A 21,893-nucleotide genomic window follows, 5' to 3' on the forward strand; every position below is an offset into this window, starting at 1 on the left:
AGGTCTTTTCTTAAAAACACACTAAAACCCCTTCCAAATACATAACAGAGAACTGCAAACTACTTCATCCATCAGTGCTCAAGCCAAGAGCATCTGAATTAGTCCTGACCCAGCATCTCCTGGACTGTGTAACACATTTGCAGCTTCCCTGCAGAGTCCAAGGTGTTTGCCAGTGACTAGATGGAGAATCTTTTAAAATGCTGTTGCATTCCTTTGCCCTTTACCTGGGCTCTGTTCAGACTGTGGTTGAAGACAGGTTGCACGATGGGAAGGCAGATCCTGCCCATGTGTCTGCTCAAAGGATGCTTCTTTCCTTTTTCCACCCCATACTGAACTTTGGGTGACTCTTCATTGTCTTGTTTTTCAGGAGGACCTTGTTGATATCCTTAGACTTTTCTAATCTCCACCTTTTATTTTTTGCTTTTATGTTTTTGTTTCCCCTCTTTCAGTCCTTGAATCCTACAGGGAGCACCTTCTAGTTCACTTGTAACAAGGGATCAAAAGGCATGAAGTCACATAGATACAAAATTCAAATTACATTATAAAATATATTTGAAACATAACACATCTTCAAAGTACTTATTGTATGCTACTACTTCAAAGGTATTCTGAAGAAGTTCTCTTTTTTGCTTTGGTTTTTGCAGTAGTCAGGCTGCAGAAGCTCAGAAACATCTGGGCTGGAACTAAGTAAAAGCAGCTTTGTGCACTTCTATTTGTCCCCTCTACTTTTTCTATCCCCCAGTGTGTTGTACCTTTTTTCCCCTTCACATCTTTCAGCAAGTCAGCCCTCTGGCCAGCACCTCAGGTTAACATTTCCCTGGATAGACAATGGAATGTTTAGGGCTGCAAATAGATGTAAACAAGGCAGCTGAAGCGACTGGAAACAGGCAGCTGGTCATTTCTGGCCTTTCCCATATCCATCATCCATACTGGGCTCTGCTGCACACCCAGCTAATGAAGTTTCTTTTGCACTTGAAAGAAAAGTTACTCGAAGTTAGACTCAGTCTGGTTATATGATGAGGCCAAATTAATTTCCACCCCCTCTGTTTTTAAAAATACTCCTAATGTAATGGTTTACCTATTCCCACTGTCAAGTTTTAGGTTTAAAACTTCCAAAACTGTTGATCTCAAATTTAATCTCATGTGGTTTGCAGTTTAGGTGGAAGTTTACCTTGGATTTCATGGCTTTCTACAGTGATGAGATTTCTAACATGTACACCTGTATTTAACCATTTTTAAGGTATTGTTTGGCTGTGTTCAGCAAACCAGGATAACCTTCTTCTAATCCTCCTACATTTTGTTACTCATTGCATCTCCATTACATAAAGCTGGAGATTAGAAAATCCAGTGTGTGCATTTACTATAAATCATAACTAGAAATCCCCTAAGCACTTTGTGTATATAAAGCAATAAGGCTCCTCTATATTCCATGTAGAACTCTAAGCCATTAGCATTCATTCATTTTAATAGTTCTGTGATAACTCTTTAGCTGATAAGTTCTCTTGCTCAGAAGCTCATATTCTGATCCTGGCTAGAAGACTTGTACATCTTTGCAGGCAGCTTTTTTTTTGCTGTAGCTTCAGCTTAATTTCTAGAGAATCAAAGTGGTGAGTAATAGGAAAATATTGGAGAAGGACTATACTTCGTATTTCTGTCTACTTTAAAGCTTGCTCATTAACAGATCGATGTTAATTAAGGCAGTGTCCTGCCATTGGAGGTCTGCAGAAGCACAGAAAGTTCTGAATGTTGGAGTTTGGTGTAGTGTGGAGGAAAGCAGCTCGAACTTGAGAGGTACATCTCAAATCCAAGGTGTTTTTATTGTCTACTGAGTACAGAGTGAAATATTGCACCTTGCAGTGTGCCCAGCACAGCCAAGGACTCTAACCTACACTGTGCCTGGAACTCCAGAACAATCCTGCACTCAAAGGCATTCTGAAAACTATTCCAGTATAAACTGTTTAGTAAAGTTGTGTTCAAACTCCTTCTTTCTTAGCATTCTGATTATTAAATCTGTATGGTCATGCACTATGAGACAGCAGTAAAAAGCAGTCCTGCAGTGAGATGTTAAGGTGATAAGGCAGAACCTAAAACGTATTGAAAGAGAATAGAAATCGACTTTGAGAAATGTGTTATGAACAAAAGAAAGATCCAGACCAAACAGTAATTTAAAAGCTGAAGGGTGGAGCAGTGAGCAAAGGTGAAATGTTTTGCATTAGGGGTTGTCAGCAGTTCAAAGGTGCTTTGACCGTATCTTTTAGGGGATTCACTCACAGCGAAGCATCCATTGAGAACACCAGTTACAGATTTCTAATGTGTAAAAATGTCAGCTAAATCCTCGGGTGCCTGTGGCCAGCTCTCCCTGTGAGAGCTACAGAACATCTCATAACTAATGCAAAGTAAACTCAGCTGCCTCACCACTTCAAAAATATTCCCATTCAGGAATTACAAGAGGTTAGAGACTTCTTCCATCAGTGGAGGTGGCACTTCTGCACCAAGATGTGGCTGCTGGCAATTGCCAGCAGAACTGGAAGGAGCTCAGTGCACCTTGTGACCCTGGAAAAAATCCACACAGACCCTCCAGCACCACTTTCCACCACATGGCCCACGTGTCCTCTAGAGCCAAGGCTTGTACTGAATTCTGTGTCAGGCTCGGCTCTCTTGTGTGAGAGAAAAGAGAAACATGACTGCAATGAGTTGGTTTCATCGGGATACAGAAATGCAGTGTGACAGCATAGCCAAGCCATGAGCAGGGTATTTGTTACTGTAGCAGATAATTGCAGAGCTGGTGCTGTGATTCTACAGGCACATTTAGTTTTTCTGTACAGCTATAAACATAATGTGCACAGGAAAACTATAGTCCAACATTCCATACAGTTAATTGAAAAAAAAAAAAAAAAGTAGTACTGCTTAGTGGAGTTGGCATTAAACCTGAAATTACTAAAAGCAAGCCTGGCCTGTGGCTTGTATTGGTGACTTGCATGGCAGCCCACCACATGTGTGGTAGTTTGCCACAGCAGCCATGGCCTGACGTGTGAATGGTTTGGTCTCAGCTGGCTGCTCCAGCACAGACAACTGAGGGTTAATTAGAGCCTGGCAGCTTCTTTTTTGTTAGGGAAAGTTGACACTTGCTGGTCATGTGGAGTCAAAACCAGGCTAAATATACTGCACTAAGCAATGTGACATAATTGCAGAGATTCTTCACATAAATTCAGTTGGTAGAGTTCTGTCTGGAGCTGACAGAAGGTGTATATCCCAGGAAATGTGTGCTGCAGTCTGTCCATAATTTTCCTTGAGGTTTGCTGATCCTTGTTACCTCTGTCAGGAGAGCAAGTCACTCACCTGTCCTCTAAAACGCACAATTTGTATCAAACATCTTTTTGCGAAGCATATTAAAATAACTCCACTCTTTGCTACTTGCTGAAGCAGCACTGCAGAAAATCATGCATTCTAGAATATTTTGGGAGATTTACTTCTCTAAAACCAGTTAAAACATCTTCTAGGTTATATCCCACAGCCCACACATCCTGCTACAGTTCAGCAGCAGTAAAGGACACACAGGCTAAACTTTTAATCAGATAGTACTACGAAAACAGGAAATTAATTGACTTCTGTAGGAAGAGATCCTGAAAACCAAATGGGATGGCTCCAGGAGCTCTGCCTATATCCATAACAGAACTCTAATTTTAAGTTGACTTCCTGCTTTGACCCAAACCAGGTGCTGGTAATTGAGGGTTTAAAGCTTTTCTTAACCTTTCTCTACTTAAAGACTGAGTCAGGACAATGAGGTCGTTCAAAAAAGTATGAATTTTTGATCAGTTAAACAGATCTACCAGGTGTCATTTTCTGTTTTGATTTTTGGTTCAACTTCCTAGTTTCATTTTGGCTTTATATTCTTTGGTTACAGAATGCATTTTAGTAGAGCTTAGGGTAGTAAAACGCTTTCTCAAATGTTTAGGATATTACAAAGTATAAAGGTATTTTTAATGTATATTTTTCTGGTACCTCAGGTTCTGTCTAATGTGTGTGTGTAGAACAAAATCTTGGTGCTGTATCACACAGTTGAAAAGGCTGTTGCTTTATGTCCCACGTTTCCCCAGCAAGAAGCAGTGTGTGCCCGAAGGCAGTGCATGCTCTGTTCCAGAAGGTGCTGGCTGGAGATGCTGTGTGTGCTGTGCATGGCACAGTTTGTCAGGGATTGATAAAAGCAAACACTCACCACTGTCAGCAGCTTTGGTAGTGCACATAAAAACTTCAGGATCTTGCTAAGTATAAAACTAATTAGAAAAATTGCTCAGAAACGTATTTCCCTGCTAGAGTGACATATAATCCTTACTGTATAAGCTGTGTTGTCTTTATGGTGCAGAGGCTGTTGCTTTTTGAGCTAATGAACTCCACTGTTCTCTCTGGAGGCTTTTTGTCAGTGTTTGTTGTCTGCTCTTTTGAAAGCTTCACCTTTCTAAAGAGGGTTGTTGGTAAAGTTAATTTGTTTCATCACGGTGCAATTTCCTGCTCATCTCCCTGGATTCATTAGATTTTTTTTTTAAATATCACTTTCTTGTTGTTTTTACCATAAATGATGGGGGAAAATAATCTTGTCTTATCTGCTATTACTTGACAAGAATTTGTCCTTAATGTACTCCTTTCCTTCACAATGGCAGCGGACGTTTTCATTGAAACCCAGATAATGCTTTCCACTTCCCATTTAAACACATGTAACTTTACACTTTGAACAATTAAGCATAAGAAGTCACCCAAAGAGGTAATTTGAGCTGCTTGAATTTCAGAAGGAAGTAAGAGTAGATTCCTTTGTTCTCCCAGGAGTCATCCCTAAGCAGGGCTTAGAAACCGTGCTGGCAAAACAAGTGTGTGCCTCTATCCAGAAGGCACAAATTAGCCAGAGTCCAGAGTAATTTTGTTAATTGTATTAAAGCCTAGTTGACTAAACTTGCAACTCTGTCTTGGGCAGGAAAAAAACCCGAATCCAACCCTGTTGTAAGCTCTGCATAGCCACTAATCACAACTGAATAAACACAGACTTGCTGGTTAAAATAATGAATACACTATTTGACATTGATTTTTCCTCTACAAAAAGCAGTTCCATGAAAGGCAGCTCTGCACTACCTGCACGGTTTCTCAGGTGGGCCAGGTCTGAGGGAGCCCCCTGTGCCGAGATAACACGTGGTGTTCTGTCACTGAGGCTGCAGAGCCTGGGGCAGGCTGTGCAGTGGGACAGCAAAGGGGAGCCAGCAGCTGAGAGCAGCCTCAGCTCCCTGTGCTTGGGGGACAGGGAAGATGGCACCAAAAGTTTTATTTACTAACTACTACTCTTCTGCCTACCCTGGAGTTGCTGTCAAGGGCCACAATAAGTAAAGTAAGTACAATAAGTACTGACCACAGTAAGTAAAGCAAATTGAAAAAAGCTGGAGGAAGAATGTTCTAATCACAAGTATTAAAATCAAATTTAAGTAGTATAAATTCATGATGATACAGCTAGGCAGACATCCAAAATATTAATCATTACCTTTATGGCTCTAGCTGCTAGATGAAAAGTAACTCTGCAAGTAAATATACAAGATAAGTGATACTGTTTTTAATAGGCACTCTGATAACTTATAAATAGTTACCTATGTCACATACGCAGTGTTTGTGAATGAAACGGGGTGTTTAAATTTAGTGCTATTAAAAGAAAAATGAAAATCACTTCCTGGTTGAGTGAACTGTAACTTCTTGGTTTAGTCCAGTCAGTAGTTATGTCTGTCTTCTTCTCTGACACAGACAGTTTTATCTCTGACCTGGAATACCAGCCATCAGGTTCAACAGAGAAATGGACTCAACATTCAGCACTCATGTCCAACTCCTATGTGGAAAATCTAGAGGGTGAGTCTGCTTACTGAAATGCTTCAATGTTTGAAATTGGAGCACGAAGGAAGGGGGAAAGTGTTATAAGAGTTTTAAGAGCTGCAAGTGAAAAGCACTGTGTAGTACTGAAGTATTGCTATAACTGGACACCTGTGTATTCTGAAATAGTTGGAAATTCAGCATTTGTGACACAGGTGTACAGTCATTCAGTAAAAACCTCCACTCAAAGTATACAGAGCTGCCACAGAACTTCCTGAGTGCTGTAGGATCTAGTAAAACAGCAGAAGAGGCTATGAAAATCTTAAGCCAGATATGGGCAAGGTAGAAGAGTGGCCAGATCAGTTAACTTAGAAATTTGAAATGTTTCCCTTTTTCAAAAAGATGAAGCAATGTCAGTTTAAATAGAGGGAGTACAGAGGCGTGCACCATAGTCAGATTATTAGGAATACAGGCTCATAACCAGATTTGGAGTTGAATGTGCACTATAATTGGGGTAAGAATGTCTGGATTTATTATTTCAGCTTCTTTATTTCACATATAAGCAAGATAATTATGCACTATGACTCTTCTGAATACTAATGATATTAGAAGCTGTTGCATGGTATATTGGTCTTGTTTGTGTTTAGACTTTAGTGGTTTTCACTTTAATACAAACATGCTTAAAATGCTGAAGAACTATACTGACTTTTTTTTCTATATATATATGTATACAAATATATTATAAACACTTTCAACACGTTCTACTTTCTTCATAGATTTTAAAAGGTTAATAACTTTAATGTACAATGGCTTTGGTAACAGTAAAATAACCAAGCTCTTCATAAAACCTTTACACAATTACTGTGTAGACCGATCCTAAGTTTGCTTGTGAAACTGAAATAAACCACACTGGTCTTTTGCCAGCTTTCAAGAAACTTAATTCTGCTTTCCTTACCTATCAAAATAATAACAATTAGTAAGGTAAGTAGCTCCTGTTTGGAGTGGCAAAGCCAGAGAAGGAACTGTACACCAAGCTGACATTTCTATGTCTTGAAACAGCAAATCAATTAGTAAAATACAAGTTATAACTTTAATTATTTCAGTGTTCTGCACTATATCCTGTGCAGTTCAGAATAATTGCTGAAGAGCAGCAGTTCTTGAAAAATGGATATTCAGGCTAATAATAAAATAACCCTCAAACACCAGTGTGCCCAACTGAAAAATAACACATAGGGTGGCAGCCCCCAAATTTAGGCCTGTGAAATGCACGCTGACAGGTCCCTTTTAAAAAAAGGCACACAAACAGAAACCCAGACCCAGAGAGAAACACATTTATACACAAGTGTTAGCATTTGACAAATGCAATCGAGAAACATGGCATTTTTTAAAATTAAAATAATGAGTGTTTTATGTATTTGGCATAATGTAGTGTGGGATTAATATAAGAGATAGGATTACAGAGGAAAGTAGGATGGTTTTGTACCTTGAAGAATGCTCAGTGTCAAATCAGACAAGTTAACTGTATCCACTGCCAGTACAGAATTCTTACAGAGCCAACTTTTAGGCTTAAATTAGGAAGAGCATGGCTTCTAAATTATACTGCTGAAGAGGAGAGCAACTGTGACCGTAGTGTGCTGCAGGAGATGAGAGCATCTGATCAAAGGCAGGAAGTAACTAATGGAATATTTGAGTCATCCTTTATAGAAGGGGTAAGTGAGATGACTGCTTCAGGGAGTACCAAAACATGAGGAGAACCCACATGAGGAAATATCTCTTTATTGGATTGAAAGGAATGCACAAAAACTTCTTGGAAAAGTTAAATCTTGTTTTGTAGCAGTTTCAGCATCACAGGCTGTGACAAACTCGAGAAGACAAACTGTAAAAAACAATCAAGCTTATGAAGATACAATAGGTGGTCAAAAGGATCAAATAGTTGCAAGCAGTCTGCAGACTTTTTATGAAGGTTCATATCAAGTGTGCAATTACTCTGCTGTGAGAGAGACTACAAGCTGCTTCTACATGCAGAAATCAGAAAAGAACATAAAAGTTATGAAGTTAAATGGGAAATGTGACCAACAGATGACAAATCAGTTATTCAGTTAAAGTGAGATGAGTGGTCTTAGAAGGTTTTGTGTAGTGATGTTGACAGTTGAGGAACTAGAGATTCTCATGCCCAGAGTCCTCTGAAAAAGAGACATGTTGCAGGACCTGTCCCAAGGTAAGGTGTCAGTAAAAGGGTTTCAGAACAGTGACAATCATTCTCAAGTAGATGACATGTCAGACAGCAGCTCTGGAAGAGTAAACAACAGTTAATTATCAACTGTAATGTAGAACCTGATGTAGAGCCTAAGTAAATGTGACACTGCTGCTGCTCAGCTGTTCAGAAGGGTGAAAACCAAAAACTGTCTAGAAACCTCTACAGGAAGATCTTGTGGTTACAGAAAACCAGGCAGTTAGAGAAAAAATGGGAATTAGAGTAAAGGAAAGAATAAAACCTGCACTTATCAATACAGTGTTAACTATTCTCATTTAAAGCTGTCTTGAATTTAAAATGGACAGTTCTGTGAAAACTTGCTCAGTAATGTTAAAAGTAGTCTTAAAAGGGTAAATAAATGCTAGGAGTGTCTAGAGAACAGCAGAAAATAAGAAAATGTTCCCTGGGAAAACACATTTTGGAGGGTGGTGGAACACCCTGGGGTGTTGTATTTTGCATTGTTGTATTTTGCACACATCTCTGCTCTTGCCCATTGCAGCCCTAATGGTCTGTAATCTGAACTGGTTTCTCTGAAGTTCTTCACAGAGGTTTCCAGGCAGTATTTTTGACTCAGATAAATCTGAAATGCTTGGTAACTGCCAATAAAGAGATTTGCTTGTCCTGTAGAAAGTAGATTAGTGGCTTCCTGCAAGGAAAAAGAGGTTACTTGCATTATTCCCTGAAAGGCCTGTAGGTTCGGGAATTTCTTTTTCTTATATTGTTATATAAAATATATACACTTAGATATACTTCTGTTTTCCTTTGTGCTCCAGTACAAAATATTTGTATTTTAGCACACAGACAGGGAAAATTAAATGCAGAGAAATTCAGAAGCATGTTAGTTTTTGCTTGGCATTTGATTAAAAAAGATAATGCCTTTGCTTTTGATATTAGAACTTCAAACACCTTAAGATAACCTGTTATTTTAAATTCATAGTTGATGGGGTTTTAATTTATCCAAAAACATTCAGGAATTTATTATTAGAAGCACCAGCTTTCCTGCTGATGTCATGCTTCATAACTCAAGAGCTTTGTTCTGTTCAAATCAGTGAGCTTGGATCACTTTGTGTAGGTGGGAGTTTCTCTGGAGGGGTTGGTCAAAGCTGGAACAGCTGCTAAGATCAGCACCCATAGCTCTGGGTGTCACTCACTGCACAAATGGCTGAGCTGTTCAACCTAACTTTAGGTCTTTAAACTCTGGATTGCAAATTGCAAAGTGTGGAGAGCTCATCCTGAGCAGTTTGGCTGTCAGGCTGTCCAGTGCAAGCCTTCAGTGGCCAGAGGCAAAGCCCAGGGCCTCAGGGGCAGGGGAAGCCTGGGTGCTGCAGCTGCTGCCTCTTGTGCAGTCAGCAGGGACTGGAAACAGCACAATGGGAAATGAAAACCATGGGAAGAACCCAGTAAAACACAGTAAGTGGTTGCTCTTATTTTACAGCAGATCCAAAAGTAAGAGCTACTTCTACTCTGTTTTACCCATATTGATATTAGGATGCTGCTTCATATTTTGTGATTTTTATTTTTGTAGGCTGGAGCCTCTATCTCATACCTGGTGCTTTGTCAATGCAGTATGTTGCTGCTTCTTCAAGGCAGCAGAGAGGGAAAAGCTTTGCAATGCAATATTACAGTATCACCAGTATTGACCAGGCCAATCTAATCTGTCTGTAGCAGATTTTCTCCCCACCAACTTAACTTCTGTTCTGCACAATCTATTTTTAACTGTTAGTGTAAATTTGCCAGCCAGCTTACATTCTAGATAAATACTAAGGGAGGAAAAGGTGAAACTATTGCACATAAAGTAACAGCTGAAATTCTGAAGTTTGGGAAAACTGCCAAAGAGGTCAATTATATAGGCAGAGAAAAGTTGTTAAAATAATTTCCATTTCACGGCCCAATATTAAAAAAGAGAAAAAGATTTTAAAAACCCACTGTATCACATTTTGATCTGTGCCACATCTGACAAGTTTTCCAAGTGCAGTTATCATTCTGGTATTGTAGTTTGTGCACCCTTCTCTCTTTTTGTCTGCTTCAGTCATTATTTCAGGATTAGTGACCTGGACTGTTAGCACAGAAAACACTTTGTAACATTTTTTATATCATCCACTCAGTTGACACTGATCATCCAGAATGATTTTAGGTATCAGTCGGTAATAAATGATTACTAAATATTAGCAAGGCCTTTCTAATGATTTAGTGTGTAAGACATTTCTGATTTCTCCTGACTTGAGGAGTCAATAGAGATCCAGGCTATGGGATCAGCAGTCAACACCTGGCACCACAGGTACCAAACAGGCAGGGATTTAACTGGAGAGGGCAGTGGACTGAAAAGTCAAGGTTCTACTTGCACAACTGTTCTTCTAAGTCTGATTCTCTCCAAAGAGGCAGCGAAAGCGTGAACCACAAAACACACATGAACCTAGCAGACAGAGCACAGAGAACATGAAAACCATCCTGGAGATCTGTATTGCTGAATCCCAAACAAGCTCTGCAGCCTTCCCCTGCAAACTTGTGCTGAAGAAAGGAAATGATATCAAGACAAGGAGGCTTAACAAAGCCATGCATGCTGCTTTCCCAGTGTCCAGTTGCTAAGGGGATGGGGCTCTTAAGGTTAAGCAAAAGGGAGTATGTAACATTTCTAGCTATATTTTTAGGATAGAGCAGCCCCTGCAGCCCATAGTCAAAACTAGGAGAGGTGGGACAAAGTGGTTTATTAAAAGTAAAGAAATTTTATTTTATTTGTAAAGCATTAGCAATAGAGCCTGAGCTTGTCCTTTCTCAGAATTGTTGAAATTCGTTCGTCTCCCAGTTTGTCACCTGAAGAATTTGAGTTTTGCTAGACAGTATTGTAGAAAACCTGTATTTATGTGCATGAATTAAGTTTTCAGTTTTAATCACAGACTACTACATGTTGTGTGCTTGCCCCTCATTGGAGGAAGGTGACATGTCATGCATTCAAATACTGACCTTTGGATTTCTCTTTTAGTCTTTAATACAAAAAGGAAAATGCTGCATGATTTCATCTTCAGCCTTGTACATTTTTGTGCAGGGTTTTATCTCTTCTTACTGACTACATGACTTACATTTTAAACTGCTTTAATTTATACCATTCCTCATGAGAAAGACAAGTTCTGATAATGTTGGTATTATATGATTATTATGTGTGCCATGAAAGATTAGAGACTGATCTGAGGTGCTGCTTTCTGCAAGTTCTGCTTTCTTTGAAGCCTTTATTTTTACCCTCAGCTAATCAATGGAGAGTCTTCTGGAGTCTGCAGGGCCTCCCTCCCAGCCCATTTGTTGGGTACAGAGTTCCAGACAGCTGAAATGGGCATTATAAAAATAGGAAGAGATTTTAGTTGGGAGGCCAAAGTCTGTGGAAAAACGCTTTGGCCAGACACAGCAGGAAAAGCATTTTGGCCTTTTCTTGAGGCCTGCAAGGTGCCCTGGCAGAGCATTGATTTACATACTTATTTTGAAAAAAGCACACTTGAATACTGGTTGGTTTTATAAACTAGCAATTCTTGCAAAGTCACTGGGACAAGTTAAGATTTCTCCACTACAATTCTCTGTTGGAATGAAGACATGGTCCTACATTTGCTTAAGAAATAGTAGATATCTCTAATGGAAATCCATGTAAACCAGATAAATCTGTATTCACCACATGCTAAAAAGTATTGCAAAAAAAACCCACTGAACTACAAAACAACTTCATATAAACAAATCAGTGATCATTTAGAACAAAGCAACACAAGCTAACCTGTAGCTTTAATATTCTACATAATGACTTCTGCAGAAGTTTGGCCAGTTAAACGCCCTGTGGCCAGCTATTGTCTTCAGTGTAATGTGTTTTAAGGAGAATGCGGTGCCAGTGGCTACGTGCTGTTCAGTTAAACACCTCTGCCTGTGGGAACCACAAAACATTGCAGGACAGACCAGTTTGTGCTGATGGTGCTAGTACAGATACAAATCAGCCATCAAAACTTCAGGGAAGTAACTAATAATTTTGAAATACTGAACTTCAAAACATTATTTTTAATGTTTTTATTGTAGCACTCATGAAAGTTTTAGCAGTACTGAACAGCTCGGGCACTCGATTGGCACAAAGCTACTGTTAAGTAGGTGAGAGCTGTTGGAGTTCCTTAAAGCAGGCTAATACTGTTATGAATGCCCTGACAGAAGCTGGTGGACCACAGTTCTTATGAATGATCATCTATAATTTGTTTTTTTTTAAAAAAAGGTTGTGGGTTTTTTTAGCAGTTGTTTACTTATGCATTGTGTTGGCCTAATAAAAATACTTGAGGAAGTGCCCTACCTGCAGTCACACAATTTCATATTGTAGTGCAGTTAAATTCATTGAATGACAGGTTTTTTTGAAGCCAGATAAATTGCAAATCTTGTAATGCTTGAGGGAATTGGCTTTTCCATAGCGTGTGTGACCTGTTAGAACCTTTGGCTTCAATACCATGTGTAAAACAAGTGTCCTTCCACTGCTGAGGAGAAAACCATTGCAGTGATGGACCTGTGGATAACAAACACCTCCTCCATTGCACACAGGCCTGTGGCAGGAGGTGGTTTTAACACTTTCTCGAGCGACTTTAAAGAATATAGACACAACCTCTTTTCAGAGTTGGATTTTCTGTGCTACAGCCTACTCACAGTATTAGTACATTTTCTTTCAGAACCACTTATGATCCTGCTGCCATGAAGGGCAATGCTCAGGCTGTTCAGTGTTATAAACACAGAGAGCAATTTACACCACCTGTAGATTGATTTTGTTATGCTTCTACCAGACAGTAGTGGTTGGTAGGAAACTAAATCCTGCTATGAAAAATTAAGGAAGCTTTAAGAAAGGTGGTGAAGTGCATCAACACTGTTCTGTAAAGTTACCTGATGGAGAACAAAGTAGCAAAAGCCTGGGTTCCAAATCTGATAGGATATTCAATAGAAGCAGCTTGTTAGCAGAACAAAACCTTCGAAACATTAAAATGGTCCTTAGTCAACAAAAAGATCCATTCAATACCTGTTTATAGAAGGTACAAGCAAAGTCATTCTAATGATTAAGGAAAAGCCTCTATAATTCAGTCATTCGAAGTCTTGCTGAGCAAGAGATATTATAACCTACTGCCCATTCAGTAATGGGAATCAACAGGACTCATTGCCTCTAACAGTGAAATAATATAGATCATGGTTATAGTCCAATATTTTTGTAAAATTTTTCATTATTTAGTGTGATGTTTTTCACGTCCATGTACAATGTTACTCAGTTTTCTTTGATAACATTACCAAGGTCAATTTTTGTAAAATAGACATTTATATCACTGTTTTTACACTTAGTCTTTAAAATTATAATTTTTATCATCTTCCAACCTCAATTGTCCTGCAATAAATTACATAGAATTTAGAGTAAGACTCCAAGATTGTAATTTCTTAATAACCTAGGTTATTTTTGTCACATTCAAGGAGGTGTCCCTCACTTTTAAATAATACAATGATTAAACTTTGCTGAAGTTGACACACATGGATACACAAACTGGCCTGCATGTTAGTCCAACCTAAATCTTCACTGTAGAGAAATTGACTGGTAATATTTAGTTACTGTGGTTTCAGAAATATAAGTATTCAGAAAACTGGCCCAATTAATAGATATGTAGTGGTTAAAAAGAATATTCTATTAGCCTGAATCCAAGTTCTGAGGAAGTTCTGTAAGTAGCCTGAAAGAGCCAGGAGTTGTTAGAGATATTTGTTGTGCTTGTCACACTCTTGAACAGCAGTTCTTTGGGGAAATCTCGATAAACCTGACTTGTGCTGGCCTTTCAGTTACCTATGTGTCATGAATACTCATGTGCTTCTTTTCTTCAAGGGGCTTAGGGAGTCTCCAGCGTGGATTATGACAGGACTTTTTACCCCCTTGCTTAACTGGTGCTGAACCAGACTCCTCATTCATCTCCTGTTACGTAACAGCGTCAAGGCTTAGCACTGAAATGATTTCTTTTTTAAATGGTTATACTGATGAGTTCTGCCTTTTGGAAAGCATAAAAACTTTGTAATATTTCTTCTTTTTTTATAGTGAATGAGATCATAGGAAGAGATATGTCCCAGATCTCGGTGTCACATGGAACAACAGTGGCCAGCCAGCCTGCCCGTACGTGTCCTGGATCTCTGGAGACGAGAATATCTGATGGAATCCAGTAACGGATAAGCTAACAACTCAACGTCCATGAAAAGTTCACAGTTTCTCTGAATATTTCTTCATCCTCTTCCTCTTTAGACTTACTGTGCTTCCAACTCTGTGGCCTTTATGAACTGGAACAGTGGATCCTTGCAAAGCCCTTTTAGTGGGTTACATTTTTGATGTAGAGACAGAGCATTTTAATTATAGTTCCTCAGATGCTGTAAAGAGACTTCTTAAAATGGACACACAGAATCTACACCAGATATTTTAACTGTTTTAAAGTTACAAACAAGCTTTGCTTTTTGCATTTAAATAGAATACTTTTTTATTTTAAGTGCTTCAGATGTGTGGAGATGTTAGTTTGCTCTTATAATATTCACAGTCCTGAACATGGAAGATTTAATGCACATCTTCAGTGTGCTGCTTGCCCTTAGAGGTAGTATAGTTTGTAACTGATGATTTGTAACACCTTTTGGTCATTTTGGAAAGCCTTTAAAGCTTCTGTTGTTTAATTTTTTTCTTAATAAGACCTTCCAGTGGCAAATCATACCTGTCATCTGAAGCCAATGCCACGGAAGCCATTGTGTATATGAATATTGTAGTGTTTTCTTTCTTAGATTCATAGGAAGCAAAGCCAAATATAGATCTGCACTTGTTTATAAACTGAAGATGTTACTTGATAGGCTGCAAAAAGACCATTCCATCATGAAAGTGTTGGGATAGAAATTACATTCCAAAATTTAACTTTTATAACTTTGTGGATAATCTTCCTGATCTTTATTAGCACAAGCTCCTTCTTGAAATAGCTTTTTTCTTAGAAAGTTACATTTGTAATCAGGTTTGAGCAGTAGCATTTTAGATTAAAGAACAGCAACATCAAAGCCATGTTAGATACAGGAGAAAATTTAATGTTTGCTGAGGATCTGAATGTTCCCATTAACCCTGCAGAATATGGTTTTGAGATCACCAATTCAGTGGCATTCAAGTTTTCAATGCAATAAATCATTTGATCACATCTGTATCTTCTATATGCTGTATGCCCGACCATGCCACTTGGAAGTCCTAAGGAGATGACAGTTGTTACAATTCTTAAATTCAGGCTGTTTGTAAATGTCAGTTTGCTAAAAAGTAATTTACTGTGAATTAGTGGTTAGGCAGCATGCTGTGTCCGTGTTTAATTTTAAAGGTGTGAAGCAGGAGCTACCAAAGAAATACTCAAGATTCATCACAGCAGCAGCAAAACTCTGTGCTGTGAGCATGAGTCTCCCTTATCCCCATAAACTGATGAATTTAAAACAATCTGTTTAGGTCATTATGTAAAAATCTCTGGCCTTTCCAGTTATACACTGTGAAGGCCACACACATTTCCCTCCCCCAGGAATCCCTCGTTTACAGAGCTTCCCTCCATGGAACACACAGGGTACACCAGTCATGGAAAGGAAGGTCAGCAGTACATGCAACTCAGAGCATCCAAGGTGTTCCTACTAGTTGCTCATTTGGGTGAGCCATGATAATCTAACGAAAATTAAGAGTGAATTAACACAAAGAATTGGAAAATTGGAAAGTATATTTGCATTGGATCCAGTTCAGACAAGTGTGGCCACTGTAGCAGTTTAGCACATGGGGAGCACCTGCCCTTTGTAGACTTCACATGAATGAAAGGGTGTGACAGTGGAGAGCAGGGCTGAGTTATAACACCTGGGAGAGTGAACACAGCTTCTGCTGATGTTGCATTTTGGTAAATAGTTGTGGAAAATTTCCACTGAGCCTTTTGCAGGCAGAACCTTACACGTGGAGGGAAGTCAGTGCCCAAGCAATACCATTGCAGTAGCTGTAAATGCATCTCTGTAATAGCTGAATCATGAACTTTTAAAGACCATATATTACATGGGTAAAACTGTAGTTTTATCATGTACTTCCTGTTAAGAGTGCAGCCTGAGGCTACTTACCTGATGTTTCATAATTATTTCAAACAACTTAATGCAAGGCCACTATGTACCTGCTGGGAATCTTAAGCATCCTTTTTGTGAATGTACTGTTCAGTGGTGCAAATCTTGACATTTGCAGGAAATAATTGGCAGGGCTGGAATCTGAAAAGTGTGATATTGTAATTGTCCCTCAGCAATGGTGCTTTACTCTGTCCTCTACTTGTGTACGTTGAAGATCCTACAAAGAACTCGTATGCTCAGAAATGCATCTACTTATGTTTTTAACACCTTCAAAACAAACCAAACCACACAATGCTGTAAACCATGTAATTGTCTCAGAGTGTGTGCTGGTGGCAAGGCATGTTCCAGGTTTCGTTCATGTATTGGGTCTTTTGCATTAACCATTGTTTGTAGGAGAATTCTGACTGAAAAGCTTTTCATACTGTATGGGATTTATGCTCCTTTATCCTGCTGGTACAGACTCTCCTTGCAAGTTCTCCGAGTAGCTGGAATTCACACTGTACCTAAAATATAGGAGCCCAAACAATCCGGAGTTGCTATGCACTAAATTTTATGATGCCTTTAAATACCTTGATGCCTGTAGACATAGAAATGCTTTCCTATTTAAAAATGAAATTTAAAAAAAAAATATAGCTTTGGATACTAAAGCAGTTTTGTATTTGCCTTGTAAAAGCTTCAATACAAGGGTCTTAATTTTATTTTAGCTTGTGTGATAACGTAGATAAAGACTGTTAATCTTGTATAATTTTAGTGGTATAAAAAGCACACGATCTCTATTGGACTATGCAAATTTAATTAAACAACAGAACCCGGCAACTGTTAATATTTTGTTGGCATCCACTTCCTTGTCCTTAAGTCCTGTCTTCTCCCTGAGTACTTTTCCAAAAACTTTTAATAACTTAGATTATCCTGAAGGAAAGCCTTAATGATGAGGTCAAAGATCAATGTTTAGGAAAAAAAAATAAAGGGGGTAGCATATTAATCCAGGGGGAGAGGGGTGAGTTCTGAAATTACCATAAACTAGCAATCTGAATTTCTGTAGTAAAACTTACCTGTTATCAGGGGAACTGCCACCCTTTTTAAACCAAAGAATGAAAAAGCAGTTTTGTTCTGATACAAAGCTTTGAAACTCTATTTTTGATACTCATAATGGATGTCATTCCTTGAGGTTTGGAAATCGTTCAAATTGAAGTTTTATATTTAAAAATGTGGGACAATAAAAGATTAAGTTCTAGATGTTTACAGAGCCTTGTATTGTAATTTCATGTACATTTTGTATTTTAAACATTTTTGTAAGTTATGATTGCAGTGCTACTTGCAGAAATAAAGGGAAAAACTTGCATTTAGGCTCTTAAATCATAGTGTTCAAATAAATAAAAATAATGCAAATGCATTGTCATTTATTTAAAATGCAGAACCAGACACAGTGGGAAGAAACCCCGTTTGTGATGCAGTGGTAACCAGCTGTGCCAGGCTGGGACAGAGGAAGTGAGGGACATCGGATATAACCCCTGGAAGAGTGGTGACTTTGAACAATCTGATAGAGAGTTTGGGGCTCAGATTAGAGCCAGCACCAGTGACCCTCCAGCTGCTTAAGAAGTGATCAGCAGTGCTGGCAGAGTATCAGTCTGCACAATACTGCTGCTTCCCCATTTGCAAGTGCCATTGTTTCAATTCACAAGATTATTTTGAAATATTTTTCCAGAAATAATTATTCAAGCAAGTTTTTATCATAAACAATTATTTCCAGATATTGTCATAGGCAAGATGTAGTTAAACTGTTTCTGAAATAAATGTGCAATTCCCACAAAGTTTAAAATTATTTGCCAAATCCTGGCTGATCAAGCAGTACTGAGCGAAGTCCCTGAAGGCAAAGTTAGGCCTTGCAATGCGATCTTGGTACTACTGAACGGGTTTTTATCTCCCTTGCAGTTTCTTACTGGGCCCTTTCCTTACCCCTGGAATCCCAGTGACCTGTGGGACCCTTCCAAAGCTCCGGCCTTTGGCTGCCCATGCTCACCTGGCCGGGAGCAGGAGCGCAGGGATCCCGGCCGGGCTGGGATCAGCCTCCCTCGGAGCGCGTGTCCCGGCCCGTTACTTCAGCTATAAATACACCAGAAAGGGGATGCTCAAGTGCCACCAACCGAATGCGCGGTAAATATAGCCGAGGTTTAGTAAAAATAGCCCCGGCAGTTTGAAAGCTGTTCACATGTTCTGTAGGGTGATTAGCCAGGGTATAATTAGCACACACCGACACCAGCAATAAGCCATTGACTGCGTCTCCTTTGCCGTCAATTCAAGGCTTACAGATGCAAATGGGCCGGACGCTGCTTCGCTCGGGATGATGGGTGGGACAGGACAGGATCTGCAGTCACGCCAGGGCGGGTAAAGCTCGGCACTGACACACGCACTGCTCTTGTTGCTTTATTCCAGGCGGGGTGAAAACGTCACTTCTACCCTGCAAAACACTGGTTTGGTATTTCAGGTAATCAGAGAGGAGTGTCCTGTTAAAGTCAGTTCCTTTAGAAGAGTAACCAGAAGTTTGTTCATTTAGGACCCAAACCCCAAGGAAATGCTGGCAGAAGTCAAGACCTTTTAATTCTCATATTGTATCCACTATTTCCTTACAATGTTCCACAGCGTTACTTTTGCTGTCTTCTGCTGCTTGTTTCTGAACCTCTCTCTCCCTGCCTAACTCAAAATACCACTGTATGCTCTGAGTCCGCCATGTGCTCCACTGCACTGAATAAGGTGAGGACTGAGCTGTTTTCTCCCCACCTTTTTTCTTTGCCCCTTGGCTTCAGTTAATTTACAATTATAGTATTCAGGAACTAGCCACTGCTGTAGTGAGTGAAGTATTAAGGTGTGTAAAAGGCCATGGAAAAGAAAAAAGGATTTTCCATATATTTAAATTCATGCATAGATTTGCATACAGGCTTCTCTGGTAAAGGAAGTTAACAGTGAACTTTATTCTGCCTGCTAAAAGGATAATTTTTATCAATCAATAATTCTTAACACACAAAGCATTGTCATTTGCAAAGATCCTCTAAGAAATTATTTTACAATAACCTACTGTTACCCTTGTTAACATCTGCTGCATACAAAAGAAAACAGAAGGAAAAAAAACAGACTGTGATACAGAAAAAATAGAAAAAGAATACTTGCTTTGCAAAGACATGGATGCTCCATGGGTCTTGCTTTTGAAGAGATTGATCCACTAGAAAAGTCAGGCTATACATGTTGTTTCTGCAAATATAAAGTTTTCATTTCATAGGTGTTTTTTATTACAAGGAACTGAAAAAAAAAATACTTCTCTCTTCCTTCCTGTCATTGCTGTGACACCTGCTGGCAAGATCTGGAAGAATGTTTGTAGTGTGTGCTTGTTCTTTCCTTTAATTTTTGATCAGAGGAAAGTGATGCACCTAAAGAGGACTCGATATGAAAATATTGCTTGGGAATGCAGTGCTGGATAATCAGTGGTATCATATGAAGTAAGCTGGAGGAAAAAGGGAACAACTACTCCTCCAAGTTCTTGTGACAGTGGAATGATAAATGACTGATGATTTAGAAAGGTCCTTCTTGTAATAAAAGCAGGAAAGACAAGGAAGCAGAGTGCTGAAAATCCTGAAGGTTGGGAAGGCAAAGACTTTCTAGAAAACAGGCAATTATATAAACCAATAACCACCCTACATATTAACAACTGCAACATCTCTCAATAAACACCTCCACACATTAACGACTGCAGATTCTGGAATCAAAGACAGAAGTTCCTAAGCCAAACTTCTCCACATACCTGAGGTTCTGGCTGTAACACCAACATCAAGGATTTGGGTTGGCACAGAGCATTTTTTAGGACAAGGCATGAAAGGTCAGGGCTGCCTTCCTAAATTTACTTCAGCTTGGTACAAAAGGTGTGATGGATTCTTCTCTGCAAGGTGGCAACACCACTGCAACAAACACAGAGCACAGAATAGCTGAGGGTTGTCCTACATGCATCATATTTTTTTTCTCACAGCAGTAAGAGGATCTATTTGTAAATATCCCAGGAACTCCCTGGTGTATCCAGCCAAGTCGTTCTTGCAATGTGTTGGAAATGGACAAGACAAACTTTTAGCAGTCAGTATGTCACTGTTTTCAAGTAGGAAATTCTCTAAGTATGATGCAAGAACAGATTTTTCCAGTCTTCCATCATTTGAACAAGTGCCTCCAGAGCTGCTGCACAGCCTGTCCAAAGCACTGGTTTTCTATGATTTAATGAATTAAGGTTTACTTTCAAGGTTTGCCGTTTTAAGAATTGCATCATAATAAAGGTGTGACAACATTTAAAGGTCAGAAACAGCTGCAGCTGACAGCAGATCTGCAGATTTCCAGTTTAACTGCCATTGGTTCAACTTTACCCTGTGTGTTTTCTAGGCAGGGTCTCCATGTGGAAAGGTTGCTCATAGGACATTAATCCTCACACCTGCCTGTCACAGCAGCTCCTGCTCAGGTGGGTGCTGTGTGATCAGTTCCTGCTGCAGTTGTTTCTGTCTCCAGCTGCACTGATCAGCACACACTGCTTTGCCAGTACATGCATTTCTGCATTTACATATTCCCACCATTTCTTCCCTTACCAGGAATAAAAATTTGCTCATAAAATCTTCAACAGAAAGCAAATATGAGAGGTCAAGGATAATTTTATTCAAGTAACAGCAAATATCACCCTGTGACATTTGCCTGGCTGTAGTCACAGTAGCTGGAGGAGAAGTATAAGCCATCAAGCCAATAGGACAAATAAGGCAATACTGAAACTGAATTAAGTGCTACTATGGGATTATTTTTTCTAAGGATATGAAAAAAGAAGCTATGCCAAGAATGTCATCATTGCCATCTGACCTCACCACTGACAGAAGTTATAATGGAAAAGTTGCACAAACAATGGAGGATAACAAGCAATCTAACACTGGCCAAATCCCAGGCTGAATGACATCGTGGCTTGGAGAGGCACAGCCATACATTTTGTGGCTGTCAGCAGAGTTCGCTCAGAGACTCAAATGCTGCTTGCCCCAGCCTAAACCCTTTGGAACTAATCCAGCTGCTAAAATGACACTGGAGACTAAGGTTTCCTTAGCTAGAAAGAGGAATACAAAACATACAAAAGACAGAGAAAAGGAGAAAAAGAAAAAAGAGAAAATATTTTGGTTACTGAGCAGTCTGTCTCCAATTACAGACTTCCACTCCCACAAAAGGCTGACCTCAACTACTTCATAGCAGAAAGCAGGAAAATCTCTCACTAAGTTCTCCTTAGATATACTTTTTAGATAGCAGTAAAGCTGCAAAAATCATCTTTTAGATAAGCAGCAGTTAAACATATCACTGGCTAAGCAGGCCATGTTCTAATGCAAATTATTGTCCCGTTTTTCTGTGCCATTTCTTCCCTCCTGTCCAGACGCCCTCCCCCCCGCCCAGAGACTCTGCTTTTATTACTTTTGTATCATTTTCATATATTTGTATCATTTTCATATATTACACTAAGCTCAATGTTTTTTCCAACAGCACATGAACTCTTTACAGGTCAAACACCATCTGGACCAGATGAATAAAATGGAATTCTATCAGTTACGACAAAAAAAAATTTCCTGTTTGGTTGGAAGGACATGACCTAAAAATTAAACAATTCTGGAGTGACATTAAATATTATTAT

At 39.2% G+C, this 21,893-nt stretch overlaps 1 protein-coding gene across 2 annotated transcripts in view; it reads left to right on the forward strand.

Moving 5' to 3' along the window:
• Positions 1-17,599, forward strand: part of NFATC3 (nuclear factor of activated T cells 3) — a 63,372-nt gene extending 45,773 nt beyond the window's left edge. The window contains exons 10-11 of one of the 2 annotated variants that reach the window (XM_014880778.2): positions 5,776-5,877; positions 14,157-17,599. In XM_014880778.2, coding sequence (XP_014736264.1) covers positions 5,776-5,877; positions 14,157-14,281 — 227 coding nt within the window. In that variant the 3' untranslated portion in view covers positions 14,282-17,599. The remainder of the gene's footprint in view (positions 1-5,775; positions 5,878-14,156) is intronic. The other variant, XM_014880779.2, reaches the window with a different exon arrangement.
• The last annotated feature ends 4,294 nt before the right edge of the window (positions 17,600-21,893 follow it).

This window comes from Sturnus vulgaris, chromosome 12 (genome assembly GCF_052056855.1).
Source record: "Sturnus vulgaris isolate bStuVul1 chromosome 12, bStuVul1.hap1, whole genome shotgun sequence".
Taxonomy (NCBI): Eukaryota; Metazoa; Chordata; class Aves; order Passeriformes; family Sturnidae; genus Sturnus; species Sturnus vulgaris.